Here is an 18,419-nt window from a genome sequence, read left to right on the forward strand (position 1 = left end):
AATAAATTCCAGCTATGACAACAAACATGACCCTTGGTACACGTTACAGTGTGCATAGATGTGGTGGGTTGACCCTGACTAGATGCCAGCTGCCCACCAAAGCTGCTTTCTCACTCTCCCTCCTCAACTGGGCAGGGGAGAGAAAATACAACAAAAGTCTTGCAAGTTGAGATAAGGGCAGGGAGAGATCAGTCACCAATTACCATCATGGGCAAAACAGACTCAACTTGGGTGAAAAAAAATAGTTTAATTTATTACCAGTCAAATATATAATAGATATAGATCTATCAAAAAGATAATGAGAAATAAAACCAAATCCTAAAAACACCTTCACTGATGGCCCTTTTTCATTCACTGTCATTAAACATCTATGAATCAGGGTTTGATTTTCTTCTGGCTTATTTCAGCACAAATCAAGAATTACTAAAAAGAAGTTGCTACAGATGCAAACTGATGCAAAAACTGTTATTATAGGAAGATTTCAGGTATTTACCTGGTGCAAATGCACACTTACGAAGAACAAAGTTTCAGTCTAAATAACATTTGCACTGAAAATTAAATTAGGTTACTATATTTGACTGGTTACTGTATGCTCTGTTCTACTTTGTTTAGCTAAACAAGGCAGGAAAATACGGAAATGTGTTGGGCAAACCTACAACTGAGTGTCATATGAAAGACTGCCAGACAAGAGTTGTCAGGGTGATTTTTTCAGTTGAATACAGCTCTGAAAAAGTAAGTGATCTATTTATTCCCCATTTTGGCAGACACAAACTGAAAAAAAAAAAGAAAAAAGAAAAATAAAAAAATTAAAAGAAGAAAAAGAAAAAAAAAACCAAGCTATGATTTGCAATGCTTGTTGCTATCATACTTATTTACCTAAGAGTCCAGACAAGGTATTTAACTTGACCAAAGGCTACATCTGGCCCTAATTCAGTTTCACTGAATATTAACAAAAGAACGATCAGCCAGTGCTTAAGCAACGTTTAAATATTCAAAATCATGATCTAAAAGAAACTTTCCAAAAGATTCAGCCACTGGCTTCTCTCTGCTTTTTGCTAACCCTAACTGTCAACAGGAGCACAGTTAGGTCAGGGAAAGACACTCCCCATCACTTTCTTCACCATGATCAAGGGTAACGTAAACGTGTACATTACTCATCCAGCTGAAATGAGCCTCCCAGACCACATTTCACCACCACACCTACAAGAGCTGTCGGATTTAAAGCCTAGATTTGGAATCAGGATAATATTTGGGAATTTATATATGCTTTATAAGTATTTCATTCTCACAAGACCTTGGCTTCTTATAAAAGTGCAGATTTAGTTTTATACTCTTTTGTTGGCCTATTAGGTTTCATAAGGAGCTGGTCAATACCTTTCTACTTTTACAATCGTATGAGAGAATTTGCATGCATTATAACCCTGAGGATGAAAACATTTTGCTACCACTGACATGTTAACAGGAGTGCTGCACAGTAATAAGGAACTGGAAGTTTTACTTAATTTAGGGAACTAAACATTTAACTTACAGCAACTGAAAGCAAATAGACATTTCTTCTATCCCCCGTCCTTTCCTTTCAGGACAGAGTCAGAAATAAACCTCACGTCCCTACAGGAAGATACACAGATAGCATCAGGCAAAGCATCAATAAAATGAAAGCCTTACAGAGCAAATGAGGCAATACCAACATCTGTGTATAAGGCAGCAAGAAAAAGCAACTATCAAGGTTATAAGCTCATCAGCTGTGAAAATATTTGCTCTCTAAAGACTAGAAAAACTAACAACAACCTCCTTGCAGTAACCCATGGGCTCTCAACTAATGAATATTTGAAGCAGCAAACTGAAGTCCAGATTCTGACCTTAAGTTATATCCCTCAGAGCCTCACAGAGTTTGGCCCGCAATACTGATGTTTTCTTGAAAAGCACAAACCTGTAAGACTTCTGCGATTTATTCAGTGGAAAAAAATCTCAAGCTGTCTCATACCCCAGAAAGTAAGTTTCTTCGAAAACGTATTAAAAAAAAAAACAAACTGAAACCAGGCATCAAAACCAACACAACACACAAAAGTGTGCCAGGAGCACTGCATTTACCACTGAGTTTCCATTCCGGCAGCTGGCCAGCGTTTAGAAAAGCACAGTTGTTGTAAGCCGTACTCAGCCTAAGTATATATAAGTATGGGCTCTCTCTAATGTACTAACACTTTCTATACAATAAAAGCAAATTTAGTTTAGTATGTCCAAAGTATGCATCGCAAGTATGCCAGGAAATAAAGGATGTCATTCCTCATATACACGGTCATCCAGGGGCGTATCTGGGCAGGGGGGGAGAGAGCAGTGGCAGAATGCATGGGTATGAATACTGCTGCATAACTTAAAAATCATTTTTTAAGAATTAAAGGGGGAAAACATGGAATCTTATCAGAATAGACAGTAACATTCATTTAGCCAAGCAGAGAAGTTAGGTTCTATCTGAGAGCAAGAGAGGCATGGGAAGAACAGGAAGAGAAAGGGCTGTAAAAATTATAGACCCACAAAGTCCCTTGTCCTATACCACAGCTGCAAACTAGAAATTAAAGCTACTCCTATCGCTGTCTTTAGTAAGCTGAAGACCGGCATCAAGTTCCTGTCTGTGAGTAGAAAGCCCACTTACTGCAAAACTGGTTATGAGAAAGGACATTAAGGAGTTCGGTGCTAAGGCACATCATGCTCTTCACTTCTACTTTATTTAGTTTCCTTCTCTCATGCCTCTGACAAGCACACAACTACTTATCACTGAGATTGCTTCAGCCTACCAATCCCAGACTTACTTAGAAGCTCTTTCCTCCTGGAAAGATGCAGAATGGAGATGGAGGAATTCTGCTCTCAGCCACCCGCGCCCTGCCGTAGCCTCTGTGCTTCCTGCATGCTGCCTGCTTCACTTGTCAAGCAACAAATGACACACCGTCTGAGTGCGTCTGTCAAACCTTTGTCTCTTTGTATACTTAAAGGGAGGAAACCGGCATTAATGTTTAACGAAACTAACAGTAGCAAAGCCTTTCTCTGCAATCCGACATGCTGGCTTCGAAGGGACAGGTGTGTGAGAAATCTGGCAAGCCAGAAGTTTCATCCTGGCTGCTCATGCCTTCGAAAAAATCTAGGTTTGTTTGGGTTTTTATTTTAAAGTTGCAAGGAGCAACAATTTGCAATTCTTTCCTGAACCTCTTAACTAAGGCAATTCAGCTGCCTGTTGCTAAAGAAATCATAGCTGCTGTATCAGGTACCAAACCACATACAGAATGAACAAGCCTGCCAGACAACACGTATCTTCAAGCCCACATGGGTGACAGAACTGTTTGACAGGAAAGGGAGAGGTTAAAAATCCACATTAAAATGCTTTCAGGTCTCTGCCAACAGCTTCAAATGGACACAGGCTATCTGCCATCTCCGCTGTTTGCCTATGTTGACATAAAGTGGTTTTCCAAATCAGCAGCAGATGAAGGGAGTAGAGGTTTCATGTGAGAGTAGTCTGATTACTGGGCATTTGTTCAATTGTCTGTACTGACGAGTCCTCTTACGGCCTCAGCTGCTGCACAGCCATTCTGCTGCTTCCCTGGGCATGCAGCCCGCTGCACAGAAAAAAGGGGACTCAGCTGGAGTTACCTATGCTGTGCTAACAGGAGGATTAACCAACACTACCCATATCTGATCATCATCAGTACTACCCCATCCCAATCCCTAGACGTCTCCTGTACCAACAGTCCACCTGCCTGCCAGCATTACCTGAAAAAAACCAATTTCTGAGGTTTTTCTAGCAGAATTTGAAACACAAAGCATTTCCATGCTACCGTCACGGCACTACATTCAGTTTTCACAGGTCAAATAGTTATGTTGCTACCCAGTAAAAGATTACCTCTGAGAAATTCTGATGCAAAATAGGCTTACTCTATGAATCCAAAATGCAAAATACCAGTTCTATCTATTAGCTACTGTTAATTGTTTGTCATAAAGGTGTACTTGCTGTACAGCCATAGTATTGTGGACAGCCTATGCCGAAGAAGTTACATTGTTTTGCAATCCTAACCATTTCTTTCTATGGTTAAGAAGAAAACAAATTAATCCTTTTGATTTACTCCAGGGTTTTTCTACAGCTCCCTTGTAATAAAATATTAATACATATGGATTAAAGCTCATCAGGAACTGTGACAGAATTTTGTGAATTGGCTCAATAAATAAATAAAAAGTGGTTTGTTTGTTTTTTTTAAAAAAAGTGGCATCTGACTATTAGGAACATCATTATCTTTTACAACTGTTGTATTCAGCTGTGCTTTCAGCATGGAAGTTCACCCTACAAGGTGCCTGCACTTCCCTGCCTGCTGTTCAACAGCGCCAGGGGGTGGATGTTTATTACATACCCTTGTGGCACACCAGTATTTTCGGGCCTTGTTTTAGGGCCAGTTCTATATACAGGAATATATAAAATGGCCAAAATGGAAATAATCTCAGAGTACATGATGTGAATAGTGACAAAATTTTTGAAAAAGTCCCATCTAATACAAAAGATAAAGATGGATTGCTAGAAAGTCCTATGCATAGCTAAAGCCTACAGGCACACTTTTGCAAGTCCTTGGCTCTGTGCTGATAGCAACACTCGAATAACCACGACCTGTTGCTTTCCTACAGAACTCTCACTGACACATCCCTTGCTTAAAGTCTCCTAGGCACTATGGGCATTTTTTGCATGTATATATTGTAATAATATGGATGCCACCTGCGTATTTCCATTAGCTCCTATTTTCCTGCTTGCAGGAAAATGCTTACAGTTTCATTTGCTTTTAAAGGCTGTTTGCCGTTAACGTTCCTCAAGTGCAAATATAAGGGCGACGTTCAGTATGGAGACTGAATCAAGCACTTAATTCTCAGTTTCTGTACACAATATCACCTGGTGAACAGCTATTACGCTATTTAAAGTATAAACTCTGTGAACAGACTGTGAGGATGCAACATCAATGCACTCTTTGCTCTGGCTTTATGGACAAACTATTTTCCTAACCAGGGAAGAAGCCCAAAATAATTCTTTTACTTACCTTTATTTCATTATGTTCAGATCTTCCCTTCAATCTCACTCTTTACACATTCTGCTGTCTTCTTTTAATTTTCTGTTCTGCTCAAGTGGAAAATATCTTTTTAGGGTAACTAAACAGTGCAGGAAACTGGTAAGAGAAAACTCATTTCTGAACACTGATTCAAATCCGGACTGATTAGGGCACAGAACGGAAATTGTTCTTCCATACTGATGGCTTTTCAACAGCTCAAGTGAAAAGAGATAAGGGTCTTAGACCAGCTCCTAATGGACAGATACTCATAGAACTTGAAACATCATTAGTAATACTCATGACTTGTATCTTTGTTGGTCTTTGCAGTAGATTGCCAACATCTTCCTCACCCAGAAGGCAACAGATTTTCATTGCCAAGGACAACTTCCTCCAGAAAAACTGAAATATTTGCATTATGATGGAAAAATGTTTGGCACATGACTACTACATTTTATGCCTTGTGGACTTCTGTCTCACTTCTTACCACCACCCAAAACCCAAATTCACATGAGACTTCTACTCTGGTTTTCTGTTACTGCATTGATGAGGACTCCTGTAAATGTTTTAACAAGTATCTTGCTCATTGCTTTTATTCATTACATTCAGAGCAATAAAAGCATTAGAAAGATGTAAGAAACTTTTCCAAAACTACGCTGTGGCAATAATTTTTGGCAAAAATATAGAGCAGTTCAGGTCTTAGTACTACTGAGTACGCTAATGTAAATGTAGTGATTAAACAAGTAAATATTGCAGCATTAGTCTAAGTAGTCTTTGTACTAGAACAGAACACAATTGCATTAAAAATGTCACTTTTAGTCTAACCTGTCAACTACAATTCTCTGCTTTCTAAGAGGCTTGTTAGTTTCCAGTGTTTTTAGCAAATATAAACCCTAATAGAAAATGTAATTTTAATGATGAGGTATGATTTGCTGCATCTACAAGCATTCAAAGTGCCATGAGAATTAAATTACAATGAGAAGTAATTTGCCAAGATACATTCCTGCGGTCTCCAAGTAATAATAAAGCAAAGTTGATCTGAAGCTGCACGAAGCAAAATGCAATCAGAATTGTAGGGCTTTTTTTTTTTTTTTCCTTAAAAAGCTGTGCAAATGGGAGGGATATGTTAACACAACTTGCATCTAAAAAAAAGTGACTTGGTTGACTGACAAGTGCACATAAAATAAGTAATGCATCTTCCTGAAGGGACATCTAAAATTAAAGTGAAATGAAATGGCCAACAACAGAAATGGAAAATTACCCACGCCCTATCATCAACTGTTTGAGGAAACGTATCCAAAAGTAGGTCTATTTCCTCAGTTCTCTCTCCTGATCTAATTAGAAGCTGTTACCTTGTCTTACAAACCCCTCTTCTCTTGTATCTCTACACCACTGTGCTTAGAAGAATATTTCTGCAACCCTGATAAACAGATTTCAAGAGATTTCAGTATGCCCTGTGATCCACTGCCCTGAGGTCACTGCTGAGCAGGGCGAGGGAAAGGAACATTATGCCTCAGACCATCAGAAATCAGCACCCCACTGATGCCACTTACCCAGATAAAGGACAGCAATAAACACAAAGTCTGTGTTCGAGCTCTTCCCAGTTTCAGGGTCACTTGAATCAGTGCTTTGACTTGTTCCCACTGCTGATGTTTCTGTTCCTGATGACAGTAGGCACCCTCCTGCCTCCCACGAACCTGTTCAGAGTTGAGCTGCCAGAGCTCCGTGTCCCAAACCCACCTCCAGCCTGACAGGGTAAATAACAGCTTTTGTTCCTTTCAGAACCAAATGCAGCTTGGCACTGCTGGGAACTGACCTGCTGAAAAATTGTCAGCTGCACAGTTCAAGTTGTTTATGCTTTTAAATGAGTACAATACTTGCTAATAGATTTCACATCAGTTTTTCGGTTTTCACAGTTGTTTGGCTGAAGTTTATTTGTATTGTTTTCTAAACCTCAATGGTTAAAAAAAAAAAAAAAGCAGTGTCTCCTCATGGCTCAAATAACCTAGCATACTGCTTACTCTTAACAGAATTTTATTGAACTGCTATTCTTCCTATTCTCAAGTTCACTGCAAAACTTAACTCTTCTTTAAAGTAACAAATTTTCTACGGGTTTTTTCCCAAAAATTCCTAAAGTGCTAAGAGGATTCCCACTAGTATTTCTGAGCAGCAGGCAAATCTTTTTGGCAAGAAAATACATCTCAGCAGTTCAGTGCAGAGCAGCTCCTTGCCTTAAGCCACGCTCAGCTGGCAGGAGCTCTGCCACAGCGAGGTGACAGTCCCAGCCCTGTCTCATCTGCTGCCCAGGGCAGGCGGTAGGGAGAGGCAGGGACACAGGGAGAGCACATGAGCTGAACTCACACCACTGGCCCCTTGGTGCTCTAACACAGTCTCCAAGGGCTGCTCTGACTGGGAAAACTGGGAGCTGTTTCAGCCCAGGCTACCCCACAAGTGATGGAACAAAAGAAGTTTTTATTTTAAAATGTATAAAAAGAAGACTTAGCTCCCTGCTTTAGGCATACGTAGCTTACTCTCCTTTCCAAGCTGGTCTCACTCCTCCACCTCCAGAGCCCCTTGAAAACAAGACCTCGTAGGCCCAAATATGCATGAAATGACAACTACTAACCTGCCAAACCATGCACAAATCTCCCCCTGATGCACAACTTTAGTTGTGAAAAACCATCAGCCACTTCTAGACTGCTGTTTTCTCTGTCACAGTTTTCTGCATCTACACCTGCGTGCCTCCTGCAGAGAAAGGTTTTCACTGAGACACACCACTCCGTTGTTTTGGTAAGCATTCAGCACACAGTAGAGGCAGCAGCAAACACACTAACATTTTTTCCCCCAGCATATCATTGTAACACAAACTTAACTGGCATCCAAGCGTTTCACTAAACTTCCTATTAAGCACAGATGGGAACATCATCCACACAGCAAATTTTATCCAATTGTGAAGAACAGTATAGCTATCTATAACCAATGTTTTATGGAGACGCCTTTAAACTGTGCAACTAACCGTAGAGCCCAGGCAGAGAGAGTCTTTTCACCTGTAATTGAAATGCAGCCATTCACAAAAAGGAAAGAAGTAGCTTTTCTATCACTCACAGCAATACTGCTCACATACTTAGCAAAGAAAGAGTAAGAGATAAGAGAATACTGTATCATAATCATGTTAAGACAAATCACACATAATATAATTACTGGGAAAATTGTACACAGAGTTTCAAATAAGACCAAAACCTCATTGGTTTAGAGCAACACAGGGAGCTGAAGATGCATTCTTTGATTTCCAAGTTACTGCTTTCTTCACAATGCTCTCCATTCAGAAAATTCAGTAATAAATGTAATAAATATAATAGTCTATACACTTATATTTACATGAAGTACATAAATACAAAAAAATTAAATTTTGTTATCTTACTGTTAATATTTTTCTTAAAGTAGGATCGGGCTCCATCATGGTGGACGCAGTTATCTCCCTCACCACGTTCTGCTGCAGTACTGGCAAGGGAGCTGTTCTGTGTCCCTCTGCCTTATCTGCCCCCTGAGGCACCCAGCCCCAGACGTGAACACAGCTCTTTTGCATTAGTTGCAAGATAATTCATCTGTCAGTGCAGGCAGACTGGACCACACCTGGATGAATGACCTGACAATAAATCTGGACAGTGCCTACAGTTTAACAGAAATCTGAAGGGCATTGGTTTGGGTTGTGGGGTTTGGTTTTTTGTTCGGTGTTTTTTTTTTGTTTTTTTTTTGTTTTTATTAGGGTTGGAGAGTTACAATAACAGAAGGATTGAAATTATATGAGTTAAGTTAAAATCGTATTGTTACAAATCATGTAACAGCAAGCAAAAAGCACTACAGTTTTGTCCATAAACTGATCTCTCTGAGAGAAAAGTACTGCACAGGCATTGCCTCTCTGAAGATAATACTTCTCCCTATACAGAGAGGTTTTATTTCTGACATGAGATCACCTGTGAAATGAAAAATTTACTGCGGAAAGGGAAAAAAAATAGAGCAGTCCCAGGACAAGCCAGCAGAGCAAACAACTGCCACTGCCACCCACACTCCAGCACTGACAGCAGTGGAGCACTGCTTAAGCCCAATGCCAGACGTATCTGCACATTCTTTTATTTAAGAATTCTGGAGGCCTCAATTCTTAGGACAAAATTTTTCTGGTCCTCTGCCCAGGCCACAACTACGTAACCCTTTTTTCAAAGGAAACAAAGTATTTTAGTTGGATTTATTAATGTGGACCAAGAATTAATTTCACTTAAAAATAAAAAAAAATATATAAATTTTCTGTACAGCTGAATGCATTTGGCTTGACTGACTGATTTTGGAAGTGATTTTACACGTCAGGTTTTTTTCTGCTTTCATCATAGAAATACAGTAATAAAACACAAGACCTTGATGTGCACATGAAGTAGCTGAGCATGGATATGAATGCATGATGGAGACGTGTAACCAACCCAAAAGAATACTTTTCCTAGTAACCACCCCAAGCAATACTTCTCCTACATAGCCTACATTTGCTGCGTTCTGTCATGCTCACACATCAAGACCACTGTTGCTAAAACAAGAGAGGGTTTGTTTGCTTACACAAATGCAGTGATTATTTACCAGGTTCCCAAAAAAAAGAATCAGGGTGGATACTGGAAGCCGAACACAAAAACCCCAGGACTCTGCTGGTTCTGCTAACACTGCAAATCAGCCCTCCACAGCCTTGCCCCTCCTGTGGTCATCTGTAACCCCCAAAATCAAGATGCAAGCACACAGCATGCAAAAACCTGTTGTTCCAGAAGAGGAGCATCTGGCCTCCCATCTACATGACTGATGATGACTACACAGAAGCTGAGGCCCTGTGGAAACAGGTCCAGATATGGCCTCTGGTTTAGCTAGCAGCAAGTGAATGCATCAGCCTGAGGAGCCTTCCCTCTGAATTTCCAACAGTGATTTTACCTATGAATAACAACAGTGAATAATCCCAGACTCATGATAACAACTGGACATAACACTACCCCATGGGCTCATTTAGTTCAGAAATATAAGTAATTATATTAATTGATATTTAAAGAATTATAAACAATTCAGCTGAAACACTCCTTGGGTACCTCTTCAGTTATATTAGGCCAGACAGTAATTCAGTTTAGGCGGTGCATCTCCATTGCCTTTACTGGAGGTAAGCTAACTCATGCCAATTAAAATTCTGTCCAATTAACTTAAAATTCTGAAGAGAGTCTGAGCCACAAAGCCAATGCAAATATATCTCAGTACATGATAGATTAATGGGGCTGACAAATTGTTGGTGACAGCAGGAATGGCCTCACACACTCCTGGGAGATAAAAACCAAAGCCCATATTTAGAGGTTTGTGGGTACCTGGCTCAATTCCTCCCAGGCAAGGAGAAAGATGCAACTCGGAGATCAGATTTTAGTTTTAACCAAGCAAGAGTGTATTTGATTCAAAGATTCAACTAGATGTGTTTAGAAAAGAGAAGTTTTATGAATGTTATTAGCTGAGGAACTTAACTTGCGACTTAGTGTTCACAGGAATTTGCAGATGTAATCCTGTGCTAGCACCGATTTCTGATGCCTTGCAACAGGATGCATCAGCACCCTCAATTCATCATGTCATTAAATCATGATTGTTCAGGTGGAGGACAATCTCCAGCTCATTGAGGATGTCACCCTTCCTGTGCAGATTGAGTGGAAAGACAACAGCTCACATCAGAAAACCCAATCCGTACCAAAACTCACATGACATAGTTCTCCTCAGACACATAGCCTCGAAGAATAGGTTTCTTCAGACTCACGGTACTTTTGCACAACCCTAACCAGGATGGGTTTTTGCTTTGGCTATCTTCCCAAATCAAGCCCAGAGACATTAAACCAAAAAGATGTTTGTTCTAGCTCTTCAGGGCAGTCCTTCTATACATATTACTAGTAAGCTACAATATATACAATATATACTAGTAATAATAATATACAATAAATACTAGTAAAATACAGTAAACTTGTTTTTTGTTCACTGTAAATGGTATACAAATATGCTTAAGCTTTCAAAAGCTCACTCTTAAGTCTTGATTTGTGAAACTCATATGCACACATTTTAAATGTGCTTCACATGGGACAGACTTTGTACTGTTCTGCAAGAAATTAGAGCACAATCACCTTTACTTGCTTTCCAAGAAATTGAGAATAACTGTAGTGACATTATTCTGAGATATATTGTAAAGTGCATATATTGCTTAATCAAAATACGTTCCTAGTTTTGTCTACATTAAGTATGCCTTTTACAAAAGTAGTTATTAATATATACAATTTTTTCCAGATTAACAGACATTTAGCCAAAAGCTATTAGTCATGAAAGTACACCAAATCAATGTCTAAGTAAACCTGCGTACAGCAATATGTTCTGTCCAAAAAGCCACTGGTCATATTTTAAAATATTTTTAATTAGATAATCGATTTTAAATCCTATCCTACAGTAAAAATGGATTTATTCTGTTTCTCATTCCAACACTGCCTCTATCAGGGCAACACACATGGCAGGAGCACAGTTCTACTATTTCTAGCTCTGCATCCAGCTTGCAAGGTGGGACTCAGGTCAGGCACAGCCTGCACCACAGAAAATGTTGGAGGTAAAGCCCATCACTTACAACTACATTGGAAGAAGTCTGTATCTCCAAATTCTGAAATTACTTACACCTCATGCAACACCCTCTGATAAAAACTGTAGATCGATGGGCTCCTCTAAAAACAAACCCTTCCTGTACTCCAGTAGCACACTACAATAGGTGAAAAGGCTCAAGTTAAGTCTGTAAGACACTTTGAGATCCCCAGTTACAAGATGGCATATTAGCCAGAGAGGAAGACATAGAATGATTTGCAGAAGTTATGTAGCCACACTTACTTTAAACATTTTTCAGCTCTGGACTGGCGCTAGTCGCATCTAGCACCTCAAATAAAGTTGCAATTTTAAGATACAACGATACATTAATATATAATTATTTTGTTCAGAGTTTTTTTCTCCTTTTCTCTGTTAGACTAAACAGACTACAAGTTTGAAACCTATATTCTGTTAAGTAGAGCATGACCTCATAGACATAACTGTATGCCGCTTTTCATACAGTACAGTGTTGAGGTGATTTTTAAGTCAGAGCTAGTAGTGCCATTTCTACACTTACCTTTGCACTGAAGCAAACTCAAGATTAGAACAAAGTTATAATTCAATCAAATTCAAACAAAGTTTCTGCAATAAAACACAAAGACTCCAGATAAACGTTAACTCATTTGCTAAGGGAAAGCAAGCCACACTGGGGGGAGAGAGCTACAAACATAACTACACCTTTTCTTTGACTTCTGTTCTCTTAAGGTTTCCTCAGAGTTACACTGATCCTCTTAAGCATGGTGCAATCAAACCAAGTAGTCATTTGATGCAAAAGGGTCATGCACTAGCTGCAAGCATGCTATGGGCTCCTTTGTCTCCCGTTGAATGGCTAGTAAGATTTCACAGAGCTGCTTCCTGCCAGAATTGCTAAGAAGTTGCTTTCAGCTATGCGTAAGGTGCTTTCCTAACCTCCTGTTCCTTGGCGTTCACCTCAGTGACTCACAAGGAAGGATTAAAATTGTGTCCTTGAAGTTCACCGAAAGCCAGAAAGTCTCATTTCGTAAGTATAATGACCCTTTCGCGAAATCTCTAATACTTGCTTCCTATAATTGACTGTTGTTCCAAACAACATCAGAATGTCCTCTCTGGCTTGCACAGTCCTAGTCCAGGCTCTGTCACTGACTGTGTCAGTTAGCAGGTGCCTAAAGAAGAGCGTAAGAGCAAGAGGAGCATGCAGTGCTACTTCACCAGCTGAACAGTCTGTTGACATATTACAGATTTTGCTTTTGTGGCCAAAAGCCTTTGGTAGATTTTTCTTCCATGAATTTGTCAGACTGCAACATCCTATAGCAGTAAGTTCCGTAGTGTAAAAAGATGGTTCAGAGAAGTGCCATCTTTTCAACTGATTTTCAAACTGTTCTCTTCTAGTTTCATATGATTAATTCTTAAATGGCAAGAGATTTTTTTCCCTATTTACCATCTCTGTTCAGACACTTCTATTACCCCTTCCTCCCTTCCAATCCTTTGTTTTTCAGGATGAAAGAGTCCCAGTCAATCTATTCCTGCTTTGTAGCGAAAATGTTCCATACCTTCAACCACCCCTGTCATCTTCCTACATTTTTTCTATTCAGAGCACAATTAAATTTGTCGCACCTAAGACACACAAAAATCTCCATTTGTAACAATTGGTGAATGAACCTCAGGTAATTTCAGAAAGAATGCTTTAGTCTGAATGTTTATTTAAATCACTTTCTTCAGATCCAAATGTTTTCCCCTCCTGTGCTCACAGCAGAAACCTGTGAATCCCACAACCAGTTTCTCAGGGGAGACTCATTGTTATCCTCCAAAATAATGTCCTCACCCTGCTCTCTGTCTCTCCCTCACTTCCTAAACTGCCATTAGCACAACGCTGGTGGGAAAACAGCTGTGGTACCTCATGCCAGTGGATCCACACTCTGGTGAGGACCAAGGGAGTCTTAGTTACTGCAAGAATCTTGATGCTTTCAAAGCATGCAGTGGTATATATGCTTACTTGTAGGCACTTCCTTTCCACTGAAGATTTTTATTATTAAAATTTACATCTATGATCTACACGGGTCTGATTCATAACCAAAGTAATTAGAAAGACTTCTATAGACTTTACTGATCTTTTTTACTGACCCATGAGAAATCACAAAAGGTTGAACCAGGTAGTGACACTATCACTGAAACACACCTTTCGTCTTAGAATCATAGAATAACTTAGGTTGGAAAAGACCTTTAAGATCAAGTCCAACTGAACAGTCTTGCAAAAATAAACCCCACCAAAACTAGGACTGACAAGAAATAACACTAAAAAGATGTCTTAGCCACCACGAGACTAATATACCTGTGTTATGCCAGTATCAGTACTTACTGAAACTCTACTCCTACAAATTATAGAGAAAGTGCAGATTTCCAAATCTCCAGTCAAATCCCATACTAAACAAAGACAATGACTGTTCAGTTTAAGTGACTTTTTAACATGCTTGCAATAAATCCTGTAGTCTTAAAATTTTATTATGCCAGCACTTACTCCACTGATTTACAGTCTGACTAAAACAAAGAATCCTCATGGTTGACTCAAATAACATCCTCTTACAGGATTTCACACAGACAGATGAAGAAGATTACATAAGGCAAAATAATGGATGAAGAACTGGTGCATGACAACCTATTCATCTCCTCACTTGTCACACAAGTGCAACTCAAAGATTTTCCTTAGCTTCAGGTCTATACTTGTAATTACAAAATCTTTTCCTGACAAATTCTAATCAAAACAGATGGTGATGATAAGGAAAGACAGTTTATTTGACAGTTATTATCCAATAACTTAGTACCTGACAGTACTTTCTAAGCTATTGAGAATGGAAAAGATTTTAGAACAAAAGAGTAGACCCAAAGTTCACTGAAGTCTAGACCCAAGTTCACTGAAGTCTAGACCCAAGTTCACTGAAGTCTAGACCCAAGTTCACTGAAGTCTAGACCCAAGTTCACTGAAGTCTAGACCCAAGTTCACTGAAGTCTAGACCCAAGTTCACTGAAGTCTAGACCCAAGTTCACTGAAGTCTAGACCCAAGTTCACTGAAGTCTAGACCCAAGTTCACTGAAGTCTAGACCCAAGTTCACTGAAGTCTAGACCCAAGTTCACTGAAGTCTAGACCCAAGTTCACTGAAGTCTAGACCCAAGTTCACTGAAGTCTAGACCCAAGTTCACTGAAGTCTAGACCCAAGTTCACTGAAGTCTAGACCCAAGTTCCCAGCACCAATCTGTCTACACTGATGGAAGGATGATAAACAACTTGAAAATGTCTCTAGAAATTCCTCTAGCCATTCTGCCCCCCCCCCCCCCCATATTTTTCCTGTTTTGTACTAAGAGATGCCAAATGCACAAACTGACAAATTGGGAAGTGTACAAGAATATAGAGTCCATTTCTGCTGAGCTTTAACACAGCCTTAACATATCCTTAATAAAAGACACTAGAATGGATGCTGGTTATCTATATCTTTAGTCAACTGCACAATTTAAGAAGTGAAAGGAGAACGTGAAAGGAGAAAAGTACCAGGAGGAAGAAATGCAAATCAGCCTAAAGAAAGATTTAGACATGGGAAGAGTGTGACAATGCCACAAAGGAGGTCACTAGCAGAGACAGGACTAGGGTAGGGGTTCCACCTTAGGCTCTGGGTTATTAATTCACTGCTACTTTGTAAGCCAACCTATCCCTTGCTAATCAGGATGAGGCAGTTTCATCCAACTCAAGAAAATTGCCTGGGAATTTCCTGAGATTGCTGTGATTCAATAATATGTGTAGATAAGTGGGAAGGTATGGCAGAGAGCTGAAAGAGAGAAATAAGTTATTAGATACAGAGACAATGCAGAGGCAGCCATATGTGCACAAAATAGGGAAGGACAACCGAAACCGAGAACAAATCCAACATTTAAATGTTTATTTAAAAGGAAAACAGAGATGTGCCATTAAAACGAGGCTTTCCTTTAAAAAAAACAGAAGAGAAATCAACTGTTCAAAAAAAATCTCTTCCATTGCTTCCATCCTGAAAAATCTCAGGATTTAATTTATATTTTCCCTTTTCCATTGTTTGTGCTTGGAAAACTTCAGAATACAATGGTAGGTAAGCCAAACCAAGCCAGTATTCAACACCACTTTGAAGTTGAACTATAGCTCCCTGCTAAGATCAAAGCCAACCCTTCTCAAATTCTCTGTCTGAACTTCTCCATCCGCACCAGTTATTCTACCTGACAGCTGTCAACACAGGAACTTTTTGCCTCTGACCCTTCATTTTCAAGTGGACAAAATCAAACAGTAATTCTGTGAATCTCACCTGAATCACAGTCTTTACTATGTATTTGAAACAGCAAAATTCTCCCAATATACCCTTTCTATACACATACTGTAGTGCTGTCAGCTAGGAGTAACCCTTGTACAGCTTATCAGGTGTGGTACCCTCCCTCCATCAGGTGTGGCCAGAACAGATGCCACCTGACCTGGCCAAAGTGATTGGAGCATTTCATTGACATTGGTACAACCCATGCTCCTATCCCAAAGCACCTAACAAACGGGACCTCCACTGCTTTTTCCCTCTATGGAGTTACTTGTTGAACTTCGTAAGGCAAAGAGAACCTTCCTTGTTTCTATATCCAATACCTAGCATAAAGGTATTACTGCAGTACAGAAATCTGTAAGGTCAGTGCAAGTTACTTACATGTTCCTCCTCTATGCTGTTTATAAGAGGGTTAGAGTCTTGTTTTGAGCCAAAACACAAGAAAAATTAAGACATCAGAATATTACTGTGTAAGATAGTACAGAACAGTCCCTCAAAATAGAATAGGACAATATACCCATGCAAGAATCCCCTGGAGAGCTGGACAAAATGGTACAGCAAGGACAGAGCAATATATCAATAGACACTTCAGATATTTGGAAGACAGAACCTGCAGTTTCTGTGGCTTTCTGCTCCACTCACTAACTTGACATCCAAAGTCTAGAGCTTTGCTCCTGTGTTCAAACAGTTAATTCATAAAGGTACTTTAATGCGATAGTAGTTTAAACCTTCCCAAAGCACACTGAGGCTGCCCTAGAGGGACTACAGATTTAAGTGAGGGTTTTGCAAGTGTAAGCCCCAGAACAAGAGCAGCTGATGGGCTTGTCCTGCGTGAGAGCCATAGGCTGAATCAGTCAGCTTTACTTTGTAAAGGCTGTAGCTGAGAACAAGACTCCTTCTGAAACAGGTATGTGAAACTGTTGGCTGCAGGTGAGTTGTTTACTTGCACACCAAAGCAATATTCCAAAGCACAGCTGTCCAAAGAAAACTTCCTGTCCTCAAAACACTGCCTTTGATCAATGTAAACTGAAGGACAAGGGAGCAATAACCGACTCGACCCTTCTTGCCATTTAACTGCACTAATTCAGGAGTGAAAGGTATCTGCAGTTACAGGCATCTGCATCACTGCGTGCAGTTGCATCACAGCCTTCTGATGGACTGGAACTTTATTAGGATAGTGTTTCTTAGCCACAAGTAAACATGCACAAATTTGCAAGCACACTGTTTTCTGGTCTAGTCTAAACAGACTGATTCCCTCAGGATTGCCAGGCTTGGGGACTTAAGGTGGTGTCCTTGGCTACAGTTTTCCCCTAGCTATGAATGATGAAGTTGATCTACTTTGTAGAAAGGAGATAAAGAACAGAGATGAGCCCTGTACATTCAGCCCTTTCACACCCACTGCCTGACCTGCAACAGGAGGCAAGTCTCTGCCCACTGTCTGTCAAGACAGGTAACAGCAGAGAAAATGTGACGGATGCCAATACAAAATACAAACTGGAGATTGGCAATGGAGACAAGCTGATATGCAGTCATATAGCAAAGAAATTTAGCCCAAACCTCCTGAGGCCTACACAGTGCCTTCCACACAGGTCCTTCCTTGCCATCACTTTCATCATAACCTGCTGGTGAGCTGAAATAGCTCAACGGAAATATGCCAGAAGCAGACCTTTTGTCATACCTCGGTTCCTCCAACCCCTACAAAAAAATCACTTTCAGTCCAGCAAAGCACTCTCTCTGTCAGAATAGAGGTCGCTTACCTTTGAACAGAGATTTTGTTCCAAACACAGACAAACCTTTCTCAGAATCTACAAAGCCTGCAGTTCACCACTTACCTATCCAGAGTGTCCTGAGGCACTTTACTCCCGCCAGCTCTGCTGTTGACACTGGCATTCTTGTTGGCAGTCATGGTCATTTCTGCTCTCTAGAAATGTGGATATCTGTGAGAAGAAAAGTCAATTAAGCTTCAACAAGCCCAAATGACAATTAGCCATCAAGACTTCTAGAAGTACTATGCCATGTGAAGACAGAACTCCAGGCTGCCTTTCATTTTATAAAATGCAATCAGTCTAGTCATGATCCTGAAAAAATAAACTCTGCTTCCCTACTGCTGCTCTTTCACATCCACAGCCAAATTCTATCAGAGCCCAGTGCTATATAAAGGGAGATATCTTATGGGAATTAGGTGTATGTTTCAGGTTCTGGCATGTCTGACTAAGCAGAGCTTGATACCGAGTTCATCCATCAGCACACATGAGAACCCAGTAAGTGCACTGTGTGTTACTTGCAAACACTGTAGCTATGATGGACATTTTGGCCACCCAAAAGCTATTCCAAAGAAAGAATAAACTTTTCTCAATATTAAAGCGCAGTTCTATTATG

At 40.0% G+C, this 18,419-nt stretch overlaps 1 protein-coding gene across 7 annotated transcripts in view; it reads right to left on the reverse strand.

Annotated features, from left to right (window-relative positions):
• Positions 1-18,419, reverse strand: part of DENND2B (DENN domain containing 2B) — a 183,560-nt gene that overhangs the window by 87,039 nt on the left and 78,102 nt on the right. For 5 of the 7 annotated variants that reach the window (XM_040608181.1, XM_040608182.1, XM_040608187.1 and 2 more), the window contains one exon: positions 17,873-17,977. In XM_040608181.1, the coding sequence (XP_040464115.1) occupies positions 17,873-17,952 (80 nt within the window). In that variant the 5' untranslated portion in view covers positions 17,953-17,977. Of the gene's footprint in view, positions 1-2,807; positions 2,910-17,872; positions 17,978-18,419 lie in introns of those variants that run through there. The other 2 variants (XM_040608188.1, XM_040608185.1) reach the window with 1 other exon arrangement.

This window comes from Falco naumanni, chromosome 10 (assembly GCF_017639655.2).
Source record: "Falco naumanni isolate bFalNau1 chromosome 10, bFalNau1.pat, whole genome shotgun sequence".
Lineage (NCBI taxonomy): Eukaryota > Metazoa > Chordata > Aves > Falconiformes > Falconidae > Falco > Falco naumanni.